We start from the raw sequence: 19,851 nt of genomic DNA on the forward strand, positions 1-19,851 counted from the left end.
TCTTGATGCTGAGATACTGAGTGTAGTTTGCAGGGAAGGAGCTTGGTGGCACCCCTCTCTCTGCTCATGGTGCACTGCCTCTATAACTGCTCCCTGAAAAACAAATGCTGAATGCCATCTTCACTGTTCAACTTTTTCCATAAAAGTGAACATCCTCTTTTGCTTCATTTCACTTATCTAAAACAGGTACTAATATAGAACTTTGGTAAAACAGCAAAGTGGTATAAAGCGAACTTTCTAAAAACCAGGTATACCTGTACTCTAGAGCTGCTTGGGTTTGCTGAGTGGTCATATCAAGAAACTTTATAATTTAATGGTAGATAGATAAGTATACTTCCAAACTGAATGAGAGTGCAGTTTTTATTCCCTATTCATAAGAGAATTGTCTCACATTATTCTAAATTTTCAATTTAGAAAATACTTTTCTCACTTGATTCATACCAGTGTTACCAATCTTCTACCTCACTCTAACTTCAGGTAATATGCCAAGGGAAAAATTAAATATACAGTGATGAATCCGTATTAGGGATAATGTTGTTATGAGAAAAACTTGAGACAAAATTATCACTTTCTTTCTGGGTTCCTTTCTTTTATTGTCTTTTAATGCATCTGGTCTTGCATTTTGATTTCTGCCTTACGGTAATTCTCTGTATTGGACAGTTACTTGGAACAAGAGTGAGCATTAAAAAACAAGATTCATGGTATTGTTTGTGAAGATGTACCTTTTGATCTGAACTAAGTTGAGAAGAGTAGGGAATAAAGGAGTCTGAATTTATGTATTAGCTAACAGGAGAGATATTGGGTGTTCCCTGTAGAACTCAAGCCAGGATTCAGCGCACATTTGACTGAAGTACTCTTGTGATAATCTCTCAGGAAGGAGAGCAAATTAGTTGGCAGCTGGATGGGCAGTTGAAGGCAAGGAAACTATAAGTGCTGGCAAAGCCCAGAGGATATGAATTCAGCATATGAGGAATCTAATATCTTCATATTTGGCAGTAGAGACTCCAAATCTGGATATTATTATCACTTTCAATTTAGAGGGGGAAAGTAGTATAGATATAATAACAGGAATTAGGGAATTAATGAATCTGGGACTTAAATTCAAATTTCTTTCCTATACAATGAGTTCAAGAAGGAGGAATGAAACACAGTTTTACACATACACACACACACAAACACACACACACACAAAATGAGAAGAGAGGTATTTTATAATGTTGAAAAATATTGATATGTTTTAAAAATAAATAGATCAAATATTGGTATGTTTTACTGTCTTATGAATATTTCAATGTAAAAATAAATTAGCTAAGGGAAAAGAGTGTAGTGACGGTTTTGATTTCAGTAGACATGGGTTTTGTTTTCAGTGCCTCCACAGGGATGGGCTAAAAATTATAACTAATATGTATAATTTGTAAGTCAATACAACCTTATTATCTCATTACAGAATATTTATCAAGCCTTAGTCAGCTAATCACCATATAATGTGAATCCAAGTGATAATTTTATAATAATTTTATAATAGAAGGTAATAATATTTATTATTGAAGGTAAAGTGGTTCCCCACTCTTCATTCTTTTACATCTTTCTCATATATATTAAAAATGACAAATATTTCGGCCATATGCTTTCTTATCTTCTTAACTGAATCCAAGCCATACTCGTATGTAGTTTGAAATTTTTTATATTTTACTGTAGGTTCAGGGTAATTTCAAGTGAACCAACTACGAGAATATTCAATAGAATATTCCACGGGACTTCCCAGGTGGCACAGTGGTTAAGAATCTGCCTGCCAATGCAGGGGACAGGCCTTCAAGCCCTGGTCTGGGAAGATCCCACACGCTGCGGAGCAACTAAGCCTGTGTGCCACAACTACTGAAGCTCATGTTCCTAGAGCCCCTGCTCCACAACAAGAGAAGCCACCACAATGAAATGCCCGCGCACCGCAATGAAGAGTAGCCCTCACTCGCCACAACTAGAGAAAGCCCGCGCACAGCAGCGAAGACCCAATGCAGCCAAAAATAAATAAATAAAATTTAAAAGTATTCCCATTATCTATTGAGATTATTTTTATAGGGATTCTAAGCATTACACTCTGAAATAGAATTTCACATTTCTACATAACAACACTCCACTCACCCAGAACCCAAATAAATACAAATCACGTTTTTAGTAAACAAAATTACTTGATGTCCAGGAGTAAACCTAATCTGTAAGAGTAGAAGCTAGTGAAAATGCCACTCTCAACTCTAACAAAAGGCCTGTACAAATTTCATAAAATGCCTGGTTTATCTATATGGTTTTATACATATATAATCATTGGGATATGTAGCCCAGGTATCTTCTCTACAGAAAATGGAAGGTCCTTGGGAAATTATTATAAAGGAATTTGTCATTCAATTGTTCCTTTATTCTACTTCATTTTGTTCTTTAAGATATTATTGTCACTCCCTGTGATGAGATTTTCTAGAGATAATAAGTTTAAAAGTAGTGATGTCATATGCATACATTTTCAAAATTAGAATAGTAACCTAGTTTCTAAAATGGACTAAGATTTTGAGTATAGCCATCCAGATATTAGGATTTACAGTTTATCTTTAAGTGCTCTCTCCCAAATATTTGATATAGTTAAATGAATCCTGGATTTGGTTGCAAGTGGTTTGTGTTTAAGACTTTGTTTTCCCATATACTCTCTTTGTGAACTTAAAAATATGAGGGCATCTTGTAGAATAACCAGCTCCACACCCACATCCACTAAATGGTGTTAAAATATTGCTGCCCTTGATAGCTTATAGGCTTATTTTTTAAATCAAGTGAAATGACATATATGAAAGCACTTGGTAAATGATAAAGTACTAAGCAGTGCAGTATATACTTTTTGTTATAACATTCTTTAATTTAAAATGCATACATTTTTCATTTTAAAAAAGATGATTTTAGCATGAATATATAAAAATTAGAGGTTTTAAAAATCAAATCCAAGCAATTAAAATTTCAAAAATGATCCCTAAGAAGCATAGATGATGTGCTTCTAGCATGATAATCTCCATGACAAGTAAAACAGCAAGTCATTGTGTAAAATTACAGACTATCTGCTTTTGCAGTAATCCTCATTAAGGCTTCAAAGAAAAATGATAATGTCAAGGTCTTGGGTGGCTCTAGGACATTGACTGCTATCCAAACCATTCTTGCAAATATTAGTAAACTAAGGACAGCAGACTGCTGCAAGCTATTTTTCAGCCAGAAGGTTTAGATTTGTCTCCTAGATGGGTCTGACGTGTTATAGATTTCCAATGGGTTGAGGTTTTCCCAGTTACAGGGTGACTTTCTATGAGTTGCTGCTTTCTGAGGGTCAAGAATGGCCCCTAGTGGGGGACTGAAATTCAATATTTTGCATATAAGTGCAATAAGAATTCCTCCATAAGAAATTCTTAGTTGAAGTCCCTCCATTGTAATTGCTTAATACATGGGACCATGTAATACATGGGACCACTGCTGCTTCAAGATTCTTGTAATAACAGTTGATGACATTTTGGTAGTGGTTGCTATGTGCCAAGCCCTGGTCTAAGCATGTTACTCATATTAACGTTTCTAATTCTCATAGCAATCATATGAAGTAACTATCATTATCATCTCAATTACAAGTGAGGAGACTGAGACACAGAAACATTAATTAATTCATCCACGTTCTCACAGGTAGCAAGTGATGGAGCAGGGAATCAAACCCAAGCCCATTGTCTAATTCTGGAAACTGATCCCAAGACTTCTATCCCATACTGCTGTACCGAACCTATAAGTTTTAAATTGCAACAAAAAAGGGAATAGTACAACTTAAAAATTCCACTTTAATATGTGCCTTTTTTTCCACCTTTTTTTTTCTGAAATGACAGGAAGAAGAATCATGTTAAATACTTTCCACCCATACATAGTTGTCCATTTTCAAATACATATAATCTAGAAAAACTGGACCATCTCTTATTCTTCCACATAGAGCCAAAGATGGGTATGTATAGGGTGAGACTCCAGAGAATCTCCTTTTTATAATCATGGGGAAAGGATCTGAGCTTATTTCCTTTTCCCATCCTCTATCCTTCATACTCTATAGAAAGAAAATGAGAGGAAATATTTATAATTAAGTAAAACTGGTAAGATACACTTACCAGTTCAATTCAGCTTTAACAGTGAATTTTACTTGTTTCTCTAAAGATATCAACATTATCTATTTAAATAACACCAAAGTGCATCTGCTATTTAGCTTTGTTTGAGCTTTTCCCTATCACTGAGATTTAGGGAATACCACTTAAGAGAAGAAAAGCAATTTTAAGGTTATCATATAAGTGACAAAGACTATGGTCTGACAAGATATGCTCAAGAGACCAAAGACAGCTGTAGAATTCCTTTTGGATCTCTCACCCATAATTTCACAAAGCTTGGTATAATTAACACACTTCATGTGATTTAAGTAACATTTGTTGCTTCTCTATCAGAATGCAAATTTGAGAGTGATATGGATCTGCACAGGAGACAGGAACAACTGTTCTCGAGGTAATAACTTGTGCACTACTTCCCAACATAGAAAGAGGTGACAGATACAGCATCACTCAGGTTTTATTAGGGAGTTAACATATGTTTTATTGCAGCTACAAGTGCTAAAACCAGATATGTCATAAAATCAACTAAAATTAAATGGTTTATTGTCATTTTGGAATTCTTAGTTTCCATGTTCTTAAAAGCTATATTGAATAATAGGACCTGCTGTTGTCAGATGAGCAACCATGTATGGGTAAATGGAAATACAATCTACCAAACAATGAAAAAAAATTTCACTGGGTCAGCATCCACTGTTTTGACAGGAAGAAAATTTCTCAACAATAGGAAGTAATTACTGGTTGGATTGTGTGTGTGTGTGTGTGTGTGTGTGTGTGTGTGTGTGTACACATTAAACAGTGATACTACAGTCAAGCTTTCTAATCCTGGGACTCATTCTCTTCTATAATAGGTGGAGCATTTGATAAAAGAATCATTTAGAGAAATGGCTTATTCCCCTGTCCTATATTTATGTAAAATGAAAGAAACAGGACCCAAACCCTTTACTATATAGAGATGAGGTAGTCTGATTTGTTTTTTTCTAATTTTGAAATTTGCCTGTAAAAAATCAGTCTAATAGAATACAGACATAGAAAATGAAGCAAACAATCCATTATATGGTAGATCTTTTGAAGTGACACTTTAATATGGAAACAAATTTCAAGGTTATGTATGTAATACTTCACTTAACAAAAAATTGAATGCAAATGAATAAATGTATAAATGCACTTTCTTATATATGTGTAATGCATTTGTACATGTATACACTTATAATATGTATAATGAAGAAAGGAATACTGGACATACTATCTAATGTTTCAAGTTTATGTGTGTGTATATATATTATGTATACACATGTACATAATATATATTTCTTAGCTGCATTATCTATAGTAGTTTCACTGATCACATTGCTCTCTCATCTAAGACAAGAATAAAGAAATATATAAATTCAGAAACATGCTATTGTACAATTCAAGCTTTCCTTAATGTGTTCAGCTTTGGCAGGACCCTCATCCAAAAGAATGCTCCTATGCTTTTATATGCATAAAACTGTATTGAAAGCTCATTTATCCCATATGTCTCTTATTTTTATTTAACCACAGACAAATTATTTTAAGCTTTCAAGATCATTTTGGGGTACTACAGCAGTACTTCTTTATATCAATAGTGGATTTCAAAAATACTCTATGAGAAATGTAGTGGCTAAGCTAGCATGAACGGCTTACTGAATAAAATCAAAGTCTCATTATCATACCACATGAAAAGGAGCTATGAGCTCCTAAGTAGAAATGGTGCTTTTAAATTCTAAACTTACTCTATAGACCATATATCAAAGCTTATTGAAAAGGAGAAATCTACTATAAAGAATAAGGAATGAAGTCTATGTAGAAGTTAAGTTTCTTGTAAGTTGTCAAAGGGAAGTATGCCACTACTGAAGTAAGTGGAGTAAAAAAAGGCAAAGGTAACGCATATAGTTCTACTCAGACTGCAGATGCATGGAGAGAAGTTTCAACCAGAACGTCAATCCATGCACTGCTTCCTTCTTCGAGAATATCTTGCTAAACAACATGATAGGAAAGTCCTGTGAACTTGGTGAACTAAGTGACTTAGTTGATTTATATTTTGCTACAAGCTCCTTAACGGCTCCTAGACTGGAAACAAAATCTGAGATGAGTAGACGAGCCACAAACATACTTGGACTAGCCCTCCAAAGAATTTCAAGATTCAAGTTATTAAATTATAACACAGAAATATTTCATGTGCTTATACAATGTAATTATGTAACTAAACAGAATATTAGAATTTTAGGGTACAAATATTTTTGTGTTTATTTGATAAATCGTATTCTTTAAGTAAAACTTTTTAAGTAATAATTATTTATTTGCAATGTATATTTCTCTTATCGGGAGGTAAATGGTCACCTCATCTAATCTTGAATTAGAATTTTTTCAAATGAACTCATTACATTGTCAAATAACAAAAATATTACAATTTAGCAATGAGTTTGGTGTCCTTTAATTTAAGGGAAAATAATCCATGGATTGGGGGAGTATGGTGCCTCACAAACAGAGGAGCAGATTTCCCTAAGGATTTTGGGCAAGAGCAAGTTTTATAGAGCATTCGAAGCAGCAGTGCAGAAACAAGGCATGATTGACTAGAAGTTTGAGGATTTCCTGGTAAAGTTAGCAAGTCCTGTTTTCTAGGGAAAGGTGAGATAGTTAGAGCTGAGTTGAAGGATTGTGATTGGTGTATGTTAGTTCTCCTAGACAGTGAGACATTTCTCCTGAATGCAGGTTGATTTAGGATTAGATTTGTGGTGTGGGTGGGACCACTGGGGCAGGCTTCATTTTGTGGGTCCCACTATAGGAATTTCTTTATCAACATATACAAAATATATATAGCAAAAGCTGAACTCAGGAATAGTTTTTCTAAGGTAATATGAAATGTATTCCTCCTATCATCTTTTCAGCCAGAATTTGCTTTATATATGTATTCTAGCTATTAATATTAGGTCATTCCATATTAAATCACACAATGCCAAGCACTTTAGTGATGATAATTCTGAGGAATCTATTTTAATTTTTACACATTTACTAAATCACAACTAAATTTTAAGTGTTTATATTTTATAACCCTCTGAAAATCATTCCTGAAACACTTACTAGATGTGTTATGATTTGCACAGTTTTAAGGTTCCCAGACACTTGCCTCCAGGTCACCAATATTTTTCAGAAGGCTGTAGTTGGTTCTGTGGTACAAAGCCATCTTTCTTCTACAAACTTCATTTCAAAAATCAGAGAAAGAAAATTAAGTCTTTGTTTTTATTTGTAACAATCCACAGATTACCTTCAGATTTATCTAATAATACATAAGGTAGATCATTTTTTCAGACAATATGGCTTTAAGTTGAGTAGGATTTACTCCTAATTTATCCATTATTTAAATATCAAATGAAAGATTTACTATTTTATCTAACATAATATCTGTTCTGCAATATTTCACAAAGAAATTATGTTGTTTATCTCCAGATTAATATGGGTTAGATCTTGGCTCAAGTCTTGAAGTTTCCAATTTACATGAAATCATAACACAAATTTCAGTTACATATGCATATTTAAGAATTTAGCCCAGATGGTCTGAAAAGTTACTAATAGTGCATGCATTGGCCCTTCCAATTTCAATTTTGAGATGTCTGGTGGTCATACTACCTTTATGTCATCTGGCTGAGGAACTCTTTTAAAAAGAGTTACAGGCTGCAGATTAAATTTATGGAGATTATGTTGCTATTTTTTTGATAGATTAAATGTTTGATGTTTATGAGACCTTGTAAATAATTTTGGAAAGTAAATAAAACTCATTGTAACAGGGTCTCATGTTCATCCTAATGTATATTTTTCCCAGAGTTTAGGCATGTCTAGGCAAGTATGAGGATTAGTGGCATGTCTTCCTGCCCTACCCCCATCCTCGTTATTTTTACATATGGGAATAAAGGGGGTCTTGAGAGCTAAATCATTTAGAGAAGACTGCAGGAGCATAAGTGTAGTTAAAAAATGTGTCTAACTTGGAAAGAAGTGTTAATTCTCAGGGCATCACAGTGCCTAGCACTCAGTGACTGACAGTGTTTCAATCTCCTAAAGTCATGAATTAATCTTAAATTGAGAAACCTGGGGAATTCCCTGGCAGTCCGGTAGTTAGGACTCTGAGCTTTCAATGCCGAGGGCCCAGGTTCAATCCCTGGTTGGGGATCTAAGATCCCACAAACTGTGCAGCGCAGCCAAAAAAAACCTGAGAAGCCTGTAATAAAAGAGCAAGAAAACAATTCTTTGTTTTTACATGCCATTGCACAATCTATGCAACTTTGAGAGAGCAAAATGGTGTTAGTATTTCTGACAATTTCTGCAGCGTTGAAGGTTAGTGTTTTCAACATCAGTATCGTCAGAAAACAGCACCCAGTATAACTATTAGCTTCTTTGGCGTGTCCAACACTGTTGACAAAAATATTAGTAGTCTTCATCAGGACTGATAACTTCAGTGGGCACCAGCTATTGACTTGCTGCTGTTGACATTGTCATCAATGGAAGACAGGAAGAGTGAAGAATGAGAATACTGAGAGTTTTCAAAATTACATAGGATAGACTGTGAGAAAGACATACTTCTGATTTCTACTGTGACTTGGCCTTACCATTTTACAACTCTCACTCCTTCCCCTTCCAGCCTGGTAAATAAGTGATACATTATTAAACAGTGGTAGAAACAGCATACAGAATTGAAAATGTTATTCTTTGCTGCTTTATTTTGATTCAACCTATCTTTTATTGACTCAAATCTAGTTATATGAATATTATAACTCTAAAACATAAATAATATGTATATTATAATTTTTTGCTATTATCACAATAAAAATAATTATAAATATTGTGAATGTTTATACAGTACAATTATGCAAATTTTAAGGACATCTTTCCATAATGGGACATTTCTTCAAATATTCCTAAAATATATCTGATGCATCATAGCCAAAATGGGAAGTCTCAAGATAGGAATGAAGTTAAACAAAAAAATGCTGCCCCCCCCAAAAAAAATGCTCCCTGTGTCTCTTGAGAAGTGTACAAACACTCAATAAACATTAATAAGTGAGTACAACCTACAGTCTTACCTAAAAAATAAAAATTTTTGATTTAAAAATATTTATTTATTTTTCTTGGCCTCACCATGCCATACAACTTGTGGGATCTTAGTTCCTGAACAGAGATCAAACCTGGGCCCTCAGCAATAAAAGTGTGGAGTCCTAACCACTGGTCTGCCAGGGAGTTCCCCCCAAAATACTAATTTAATAGCAAATTCATTTAGTATTTGGTACATATGTACATAGTACACATTTAATAATCTTTGTTAAACATATCCTACTAATGCATATGATATAGATGTTCCTGTCAGAAAAGAGCATAACTCACAATTTTGGTTTCCATTTATTTGTATCAAAAATTATTTTGACTTCTCTGTAAATCTGAATGGCAAATCTTCTGAGATAACAACATGTAGGAACAGAAACATTGTTCCATGTGTGGAGATGTGACAATTTCTGTAGTTTCCTTTCTTTGTACTCATCCCTCCCCATACGCTTATTTTTTTAACATCTTTATTGGAGTATAATTGGTTTACAATGGTGTGTTAGTTTCTGCTTTATAACAAAGTGAATCAGCTATACATATGCATATATCCCCATATCTCCTCCCTCTTGTGTCTCCCTCCCACCCTCCCTATCCCACCCCTCTAGGTGGTCACAAAGCACCGAGCTAATCTCCCTGTGCTATGCGGTTGCTTCCCACTAGCTATCTATTTTACGTTTGGTAGTGTATATATGTCCATGCCACTCTCTCACTTTGTCACAGCTTACCTTTCCCCCTCCCCATATCCTCAAGTCCATTCTCTAGTAGGTCTGTGTCTTTACCCCCATCTTGCCACTAGGCTCTTCATTAACTTTTTTTTTTTTTCCTTAGATTCCATATATATGTGTTAGCATATGGTATTTGTTTTTCTCTTTCTGACTTACTTCACTCTGTATGACAGACTCTAGGTCCATCCACCTCACTACAAATAACTCAATTTCATTTCTTTTTATGGCTGAGTAATATTCCATTGTATATATGTGCCACATCTTCTTTATCCATTCATCTGTTGATGGACACTTAGGCTGCTTCCATGTCCTGGTTATTGTAAATAGAACTGCAATGAACATTGTGGTACATGACTTCTTTTGAATTATGGTTTTCTCAGGGTATATGTCCAGTAGTGGGATTGCTGGGTCACCCATACACTTATGATTTCTAACATTCATAACTATCCTCCCATTAGAACTACCTCTCTCAAAACTCAATAACTACAGACCAACTGCACTTTAATTACAAGAAAAAATATCTTTGAATTCTACTAAGCACACGATTTATTCAGAAATCCTTAATCAGAATTTCAGGACTCAAGACATTTAAATTAATTTATTCTTTAAAGATGAAAACAGATTGCCCATCAGGAAAGGAAAACTTTAAAGGCACTTTCTACAAGAAGCTTAAAGAACTCACCAGACATTGCTGAAGCCTTGGGGTAAGGAGAAAAAAAAATCTTTTTGATAAATTAAGTATATGTGATTCAAATACAGCATAATTTTATTCACATTACATTTTATTACATAAATTTTAAAATTTGGAGATTTGCTGTACCCAGAATGATTGACGAATTATATCTGCTGATTATTCAATCTTGCAGTGATAAAAAACATATGCTTCTCTTTGCTTTGGTTTCTCAATCTTTCATCTAAGCATCTATATGATACCCATGTAGTTGTATTTAATTTTTGAACTGCATAGTCAAAAATCAAATTATATTTCCCTTTAATTTTTCTCTTTGATTCATGATTCCTTCTGAGAAATGGGCTCACCAAAAAGATAATCATAAGATATACTTATCTAAGTACTTGATAATTTGGTAGTGATTTACATTCAATTCCAAAGCACATTAATGAGTAATGTCTCTCATTCTTTCTACTCATACAGAATATATTATCATTATAATCCACTAGTCATTTTGAACTCTACTCTTAGTTATATCACCTTTCTCACTGAAAACATTTTGTTCATAATATATTTCCAGCTGTTTTAGTTCCCCAAATTCAAGTTCCTTTCAAAAATCTCCTAACTATATCTAGTTCAACTGCAGGGACCTTGTATGCTTCCTAATACAGTGTCTTGATTATGTTAACTGCTTAACAGTGCATACTTTAGAGATATATTAATATAATCCCAAACAGATGGTCTAATAATAAAAATTATATATATTCTCAAGGTGATGTAATAAAAATGATCTCTGTTACAAATGAGTAAAATGAAGGATCACTTATAATAATAACTCTTTAAAGGATATTATCAAGGAACAATTTTTTTTTTTTTAATTACAAATGGAGGCTTTGAAGAACATTAAGGTTTGAATACATTTGCTTCAAGCAAGCGTGCTGTGGATATTACTTATATGTCTTTACTTCCCAGCAAAAGAGAGGAGACTACACTGTTTACCCTGAAGAACACTTTACAAGCCACAACAATCTTGAAGGCAACCCTTTTTTAACTATTCAATAATTATTTGTTTGAACCGCTTTAAAAATATTGTTACTTATTAGAATTTTTGCATGATTTTCCACTCAAATTTGCATATAACATACATGTCTAAGCATGAAAATCTTTATCTTAGATCAAGCAAAGCTACAAAATAGATAAAAATCAACAGCATAATATATTTTTAAATGGTCAATTTAACTTTATCAAAATTAACAATTTCTGTTCTACAAAAGACACTGTTGAAAGAATGAAAGACAAGCCATAGACTTGAGAAAATATTTCCAATACATATATATGTTAAATAAGTTGTATCTAGAATAAAAAATAGATTTTGAAACTCAATAATAATAAAACATCAACCCAACTTTAAAAACAGTTAAAGATTTGAATAAACCCTTCATCAAAGAAAATACACAGATGACTGAGAAACACATGAAAAGATGGCATCTTTAGTAAGTAGGGAAAATGCAAATTAAAACTATGATGAGATGCTATTATATACCTATGGATTGGTTAAAATTTAAAAATATTTATTATGCCAAGTTCTTTTAAGATCAGAGGAACCATAACTCTCATCCATTGCACATGGGATTACAATATGTTAAGGTCACTTTGAAAAATATTTTTGCAGTTGCTTGCAAAGGTAAACATATGCTTATTAAATGACCCAGCAATCTCAACCTAAGAGTAATGAAGATTTGTGGTTTTGCAAAAAAACTGTACACAAATGTTTGCAGCAGCTTTTTAATAATCTTCCCACTGAAGACAACCTAACTGACATTCAGTGGTGAATAGATGAACAAGCTCTGGCCCATACAATGAAATACTACCCAGCACTAAAAAGGAGTAAACTAGTGACATGCAACAGGCAAATCTCAAATGTGTTATGCTTAGTAAAAAGCCATATTCAAAGAGCAGAATCATGTGCTATATGATTCCTTTTATATACACTTCTGGACAAGGTATGGTACGGGGACAGAAAAAAATCTGCAAACAGTTGTTTATAGCAGCTTTATTTATAATTGCCAAAACTTGGAAGCAACTAAAATGTTCTTCAGTAGGTGAATGGAGAAAAATACTGTGGTACACCCAGACAATGGAATATTATTCAGCACTAAAAATAAATGAGCTATCAAGCCATGGAAAGACATGGAGGGATCTTAAATGTATATTATGAGTGAAAGAAGTCAATCTGAAAAGACTACATGGTGTAAGATTCCAACTATATAATATTCTGGAAAAAGCAAAACTATGGAGACATTAAAAAAAGATCAATAGTGCCAGGGTGGCATAAGGGGGAAAGATGAATAGGCAGAGTACAGAAGATTTTTAAGACAGTGAATATGCTCTGTAGTGGTGGATACATGTACGTTTGTCCAAACCCATAAAATGTACAACACCAAGAGCAAACTTAATGATTTGCCACTGTAGGTTCATCCTTGGTAACAAATATACCATTCTAGTGAGTGATGTTGATAATGGAGGAGGCTATGCATGTGTTGGGGCAGGGAGTATATGGGAAATCTCCGTACCTAAAACTGCTCTCAATTTTTTTGTAATAAAAAAGAGACAAATAGGAGTCGGTGGCCCTTTCTTCTCCGCGGGACGTGGAGAGTGTGGCCGGGACAGACGATGGGGCCTCCGTCCTTGCCACCTCCGGAAAAGACTTCCGAGTGCGTTGCACCTCGAAGCGGGCCTTGACAGAAATGCTAGAACTTTGCGGCCGCTTAGTGCAAAAGCTGGGGGACGTGCTGCCAGAGGAGATTCAGGAGCCCGTGTTGCGAGATGCGCAGTGGACTTTTGAATCAGCTGTGCAAAAGAATGTCAGCATTAATGGGCAAGCATGGCAAGAAGCTTCAGACAATTACTTTATGGATTCTGATATCAAAGTCCTTGAAGACCAGTTTGATGAAGTCATAGTCGATATAGCCACAAAACGTAAGCAGTATCCCAGAAAGATCCTTGAACATGTCATCAAAATCATAAAAGCAAAACAAGAAATTTTGAAGCAGTACCACCCTGTTGTACATTCATTGGACCTAAAATATGACCTTGATCCAACTAAAGACTGCCCCCAGAGAATATGGTATCCATTGCGGCCAAAGAGAATCAGTCTTCACGTATAAACTCTTTGTTCATCTTGGAAGTTGAGATTAGGCACTATCAACATTTAGATTACAGCTTAATGCCTGGACGGGACTTCATTTAAAACAACAGATACGTAGTGATTCTTTTATACAAATATAGTAGCTCTATGCTGGGGTATGATATATTGTATTTCTTTCCTCACCTTTGCATTGATAGTCAATGAAAAGCATATTGTTTGAAAGTTGACACAAAGCCCGTCAATGGTCATTAAGAGTGCAAACTTTTACTGTCGTTGAATACCATCAACACTTGGCTGCCTTACAGCTTTTATGGAATTTCAGAAGTAACGTATTCCATTGGGTTTCCTGGATATACATCTTTCTCTAAAAAAAAAAAAAAAAAAGAGCTCTGTAACTGTTGTCGTTATTTAAGGGCTGAAAGTCATGCCCTCCCCAAAGCAGTTTGATTTATCAAATTAACGTACAGATGGCAAGACTGACTCTGACTTTGTTACTCTAAATTCCGCTAATTTGGATTTGTGGGATTAATTTTAGGATTTTTTGGTTTTGTTTTGTAAGACAAAGACGATGATTATTTGTGTAAGAATTTCTCTTAGAAATAAAAATTGGCATGTAGGCAATGTTTCTAACCCACGCTTTTGTTTTCCGTAGATCTCTTAACCTTTAAACATAATTTGACTTGGAACTAATAGTTTCTTTTCAGGATTTCTCACTATTTCTTTGTAAATGACTCCAGTTCAAAAATATATATCAGATTAATACATTAAATTGTCATTGTGGAACAAATATAGATACAATCATACTGAACTATTTTACATTTAAGAATGTTTATATATCAAGTATATAATCATTGGTAGAAGTCTGAGAAAGCTATATTGCCTATACTTCTAACATTTAACTACAGTTTCTTATTTCTTATTGTGTCTCTTACATTAATACAAGGTAGGCAGGGTCATCTAATTTGCCAGCTGTTTCCCTATTAATGACTCAATACCTTCATTCTTTTGCAGAGGACTTTACTAATCATGAGGCTGGAAAATCTGTACTTCTCTTGTTCATTATGTCTTAATAATCATAAAGATCTAAATGTGACAGAAAATCTGTCACAGTGCAGAAAACTTACAAAGCTACTTTGTCACATTCTGTATTTGAATATTACAACTTGAGATCTGTATATTTGTACACAGTAGTGTGTTTTTTTATTAAAATAATGTACAAAGAAAAAAAAAGAGACAAACACAAGAAGTAGATAAATAAAATGTAAAAATTCCTGCAGCTTAAGTGTATATACAATGCAGTGAGAGCAGAAAGTAATTCTAAATATATCTGATATCAAAGAAGTACTCTCAAGCCTACAGTAAAATTCCAAAGTATCCTCTGATGCAGACAACTCCAAAGAATGTTACAAATATTAATAGTTCCAGTTGTTATTTCTTTTTTGGGGGGGAGGGGACGGAGGGTGAAGTAAAAAAGTATACCCTTATTGCTTTCCCAGGCAAAGAGGGCCACAGCAGGGTAATGCCCTCAAAACTGTGTGTTTCTTGATCAAATCTTGGTAAACTACTTACCCTTTATCCCAGATTATTGGACCACTTACAGATGAGATCCTACAAGAAAGCAACTATTTTAACATTCTTTAATCCACTATTACCTATAAGTAATTGTCCATGGAGTCCTTACAAATTTTATGTCTGGTAGTAAACTAACACCAAGAAATGAATGTTAATCACTTCCATTTTAGGGACATAAATATTATCCTTTGCTGTTTATTTACAAAAAAATTTTGAATTATGGTTAGTAGAATGTTCTCATTTTGGACATCTCTGCTTTGAATACTTTTAATTACTACTTCAAAAAATTTTAATATAATATGAAAATGTTATGTTTAATCAATTCAATTAATTGAAAAACTTACTGGGTAACTGCTATATGATAGGTCTGTGTTAAATGCTGAGAAGACACTAATATACAATAGAGGCTCATTTGAGGAGACAGCAAAGCTAGCATGAAATACAAACCCTGGTGTTACTGCTGCATCAAAGGCAGGTGCCAGATGCTATGGAATTTGTAGGAAAGAAACTGAATGAAGTCATAAATAAAGGGGCATGTCAGAGAAGAAAACTATAAAGGAATTTTTAAAATATTCCAAACTACTTTATTTCTGAACTCTACCTTGCTGGAAGAACTTTGATTTTTTTCTGATGAATCCCACTCTTGATTATTGCTTTGCTATTAGATAAATCATTACATTGTCCTTCAGGTAGATCAAATGCATTATCCTCTATACTCTTTTCTGACCCACGTTCCTGATTTCTTCCTGTACACTGAATAGGTAGATCTTGCATTCTTCATAAGGTTTCTTTTCCACTTATCTGCTATAATTATATCCTCAAGAATAATTGGTCTTTTCAAAAAGTTTGGATAATTCAATCATCACAGATCCAATGGACAAAGTATACAATGATCGGTACTGCAAATTTCAATGTTCTATCAAAAGTATTAAAATTAAGTTCTAAATACATTTTTGTGTAAATTTAGTTTCCCCTGGGACAAGCCTGTCTCCAAACTGTAGACATGCGCAGTGTTATGCTTTGTGGCTAGAATATGGGTGTACTTTCAAACACCTCTTTTGGTTCAGGTCTGATAAAATATATATCTGGCACATACTTTTTATTTAGGGCTAAGGGTGAGGACAATGATTTCAAATTAAAGTGATTTTACTTTGTTATTTTCTTTTCTTCCTTTTGGTTTTCTCACCTATGCCACTTATTCTAATGAGATTTAACTTTGAAACTGGAAACCTAACTCTCTGTTTGTAGACTTAGCTTAATTTATTTGACCTATTTGGCTGCCTTGTTTTCAGTTTTAGTTTCCTAGGTAGACATGTGAAAGACACCTAGGACTGCTGTTCAACCTTAAACCCGCCACCTGATTTCCTGAAATAATCATACCTACTGTTTTAGTGTCCTGGTGACAATGGGACAGAGTTTCCCATTTCTAGACTGCTATTCATAGAATTATAGGATCATAAAAGCCTTCATAGGTTATCTGTTTTCTTAGCTTGCTAGAGAGTTTTCTTCTTCCTCAAACATTTCAGGACAAGAGAGCAAAAAAACTCAGCCTTGAATCAATTCTGGACCACATAATCATAAAAGTCAATTGCCCTTTCTTCACCGTGATATATGGAGGGTATAGCACAGCATCCAGGTGCTAAAATAAAGTGTCAATATATATACAAAGCTGAAAAAACTTTGCAAGAATTTAATGGTATAGAATCTATAAGTAGCACCATGTGAAAAGTAGTTGGATAGTCAGTTGGCTAAATACATTTTCTGGAAAAGTGATATCACTAGGTCAAATAAGTTGGATTATCTAAAATAACTAAGAATGAGACATCTATTTGTCTAATATTTAATGAACATATAGCCTAGAGCTTTTTTTAGTCTCTCTTTTTTGTTATTGAGTAGCTCTTGTGACTAAATCATGTTTAAAGAGCAGAAAATAAATCATAGAAATCTAAAGCTGAGAAGAACATTGGGGTAGAATTATTCATGTCTGTTCTACTAACATGATAAAACTAAGACCTAAAATTCTTAGACACTTGAACCACATTCACTTGTAGCTGATGAGCAACACCAAGACTCAAACATCACAAGGTAGCATGATATAATTCAAAGAATGACCTGATGTCAGGGCAAGTAAATAAGATGCTTCCAAGCTCATGACAAATCTGTTCCTTAATTTGTTATCAAAAAAAAGTAGTAAAAGGAAATAATTCATCTGTGAGTCCTGGCTTGTTATTGACTCTGTTTGGTCAATCAGAATAACTTCTAACTGATTCACATTCTTTATGGTTAGTCAGAAGGGGTTGTGGCTTCTAATCAAATCAGCAGGTCTGGAGACCATAGATGGATGAAAAATGAAGACAGTCAGGTGAGTATTTGGATTAGTTTCTCAACAGGGACCTTAGAGTGGATCTTCATGAATATGAGTACAGAATAGCCAAATCTTGAAACTAACAAATTGCACTCAGTTATTAAATATGGAGAAATCTCTTCATTTTTATTTTTCACAACTTGGTAAATGGATTACAACATATTGATCTTGTTATGTTTCTATGGATATCATGGATTCTTATTTAGATCATCTATTTTTTTAGAGGTTAGAATCAGAGGTTTTCTTGCCATCTCCTTTTGTGTGTGGCTTATGATAATGCATTCAGGAATTCAGACATTTTGAGTCAAGAGTTTAGGGATACTTTCTATATGTACTTTATCTTAAAATAGGGGTTTTAGCATTAAGAATGATAATAATTTTGTTTGGCCAACTCAGTATTTAAAAGATATTTATCTTATCTTTCATTGATTAATTGGCTATCTAAATAACATGGATATAGAACTAAGATAGGAACAAATGTTTTATATATACTATCTCTTACATTTTATTTTAATCCATCCACTATTTCATTTGCTTTCCTTTTGGCCATTTATTCTAAAAATTGATAAGACCTAAAAGCATTGCTTCTCTGAAAAGGTTTTTATTTATTCATTTATTTTTCTTTATGTAGAACTGGCCATGGCTTATAGGATGCAATAAATCACAATCAAGCAGTATGGAAAACATTTTTGAACTGGTAGAGACTTATAGATAATCTAAGACATGCACATATAGAATATGAAGAGTAATACATAGTGGCATTTAATTACCATTTCAGTTGGAAAGAAAAACTAGAAGAGTCACCAGCCCTTCAGAGACTTGGAAAACGGAATCTATCAAGATAAGGAAATAGAAAATGTTTAATGTTTCATAAGCAGATTACTCAAATTTTTAGATTCGTCAACATCAAATTTTTAAAGAAAAAATTAAATATTCAACAAATATTTCTTGAGAACTTACTATGCATGAGCATCCTTTCTTCAGCTGCAAAGCATAGAGAAAAAAATACACGATCACATTCTGAATATTGTATTACAATCTAGAAGACAGTGAGAAACCTGTATAAATAAATGTTTCTAAAGAGGCAAAACATAACTACCAGTTGAAAGAGATAAGTAAAGTGCTATTTCTTTTTTTTTTTTTTTTTCTTAACTCTTTGGAGAAGCATTTAATAAAATTAAAATATTTCTGCTGTGTAGCACCTCTTGGCACTTGAGTACCTATTGTCTAGTGTAGAGAGAAAAACAGGATAAGGTCAGGTGACAGAAGGGTGGTAGACAGAAGTATAGGAAGAGGACAAGTAAAGCAGTTGAGAGATCTAAATATTAGGAAAAGGTAGAGGTAGTGATGAATGCAGTCAGAAAGACAAAAATAGGGACCTGAAGAATCCAAGAAACAAGGAAGGACTGAGATAGCAAATAAATAACTTGCCCATTGATTGGGAGTGATTCTTCCTAGCAACTTAACAAAGCTGGTAATATATAAGTTCTCAGAGAATAACAAAATTAATTTCAAAAGGACATTTAATGAACCTTTAATAAGGTGAACACCTGACTTTTCCATTATCCCTTTTTCCTGAGAATCAATAGACATGGAGTCACATTTATTATTCCATGGGCCAATATATTTTTCAGAGACTGAGGATTCTTTTATTGGTATCTTTTCATTTTCAGGGAAATTGTCAAAAAAATCCAAAGGTTGGAGAACACAGATGAAGCTCATAAAATGTGCATGTTGCCCTGTCAAGTTTAAAGGTAAAACACCAAACATGAAATAGTAAGCCTTCCCCGGGAGTGGGAATAGTGAGTGTACTTCTCATTAAGCAGATGAATAAGGATAAATTAAAAACAGTATCAGGCATTAGTAATGGATTTTTCCTATTTTTAAATATACTGGGTAGTGAAAGTGTTTATTACTCATATTTTATAAGTGAAGAGATTGAGGTCTAGAAATTTTAAATGACTGGGAAAACTCATAGAGCTTGTAGTCATATTAAAACAAGTTCTCACACTCCCACTGCTCTGTGGCCCTGAAGACAACCATTCCCTTTACCTTGGAGTATGCAGTGTTCCTTCCACCATGCCATGTTATCTCCCCAAAACAAGATA

General features: G+C 33.9%; 1 protein-coding gene across 1 annotated transcript in view; it reads left to right on the forward strand.

The window, feature by feature from the left end:
• LOC132352761 (kinetochore-associated protein NSL1 homolog) overlaps nt 1-13,825 on the forward strand; it is a 161,637-nt gene extending 147,812 nt beyond the window's left edge. Inside the window, exon 2 of the mRNA XM_059903455.1 lies at nt 13,277-13,825. Coding sequence (XP_059759438.1) covers nt 13,277-13,825 — 549 coding nt within the window. The remainder of the gene's footprint in view (nt 1-13,276) is intronic.
• The last annotated feature ends 6,026 nt before the right edge of the window (nt 13,826-19,851 follow it).

Source organism: Balaenoptera ricei, chromosome 18 (assembly GCF_028023285.1).
Source record: "Balaenoptera ricei isolate mBalRic1 chromosome 18, mBalRic1.hap2, whole genome shotgun sequence".
Taxonomy (NCBI): Eukaryota; Metazoa; Chordata; class Mammalia; order Artiodactyla; family Balaenopteridae; genus Balaenoptera; species Balaenoptera ricei.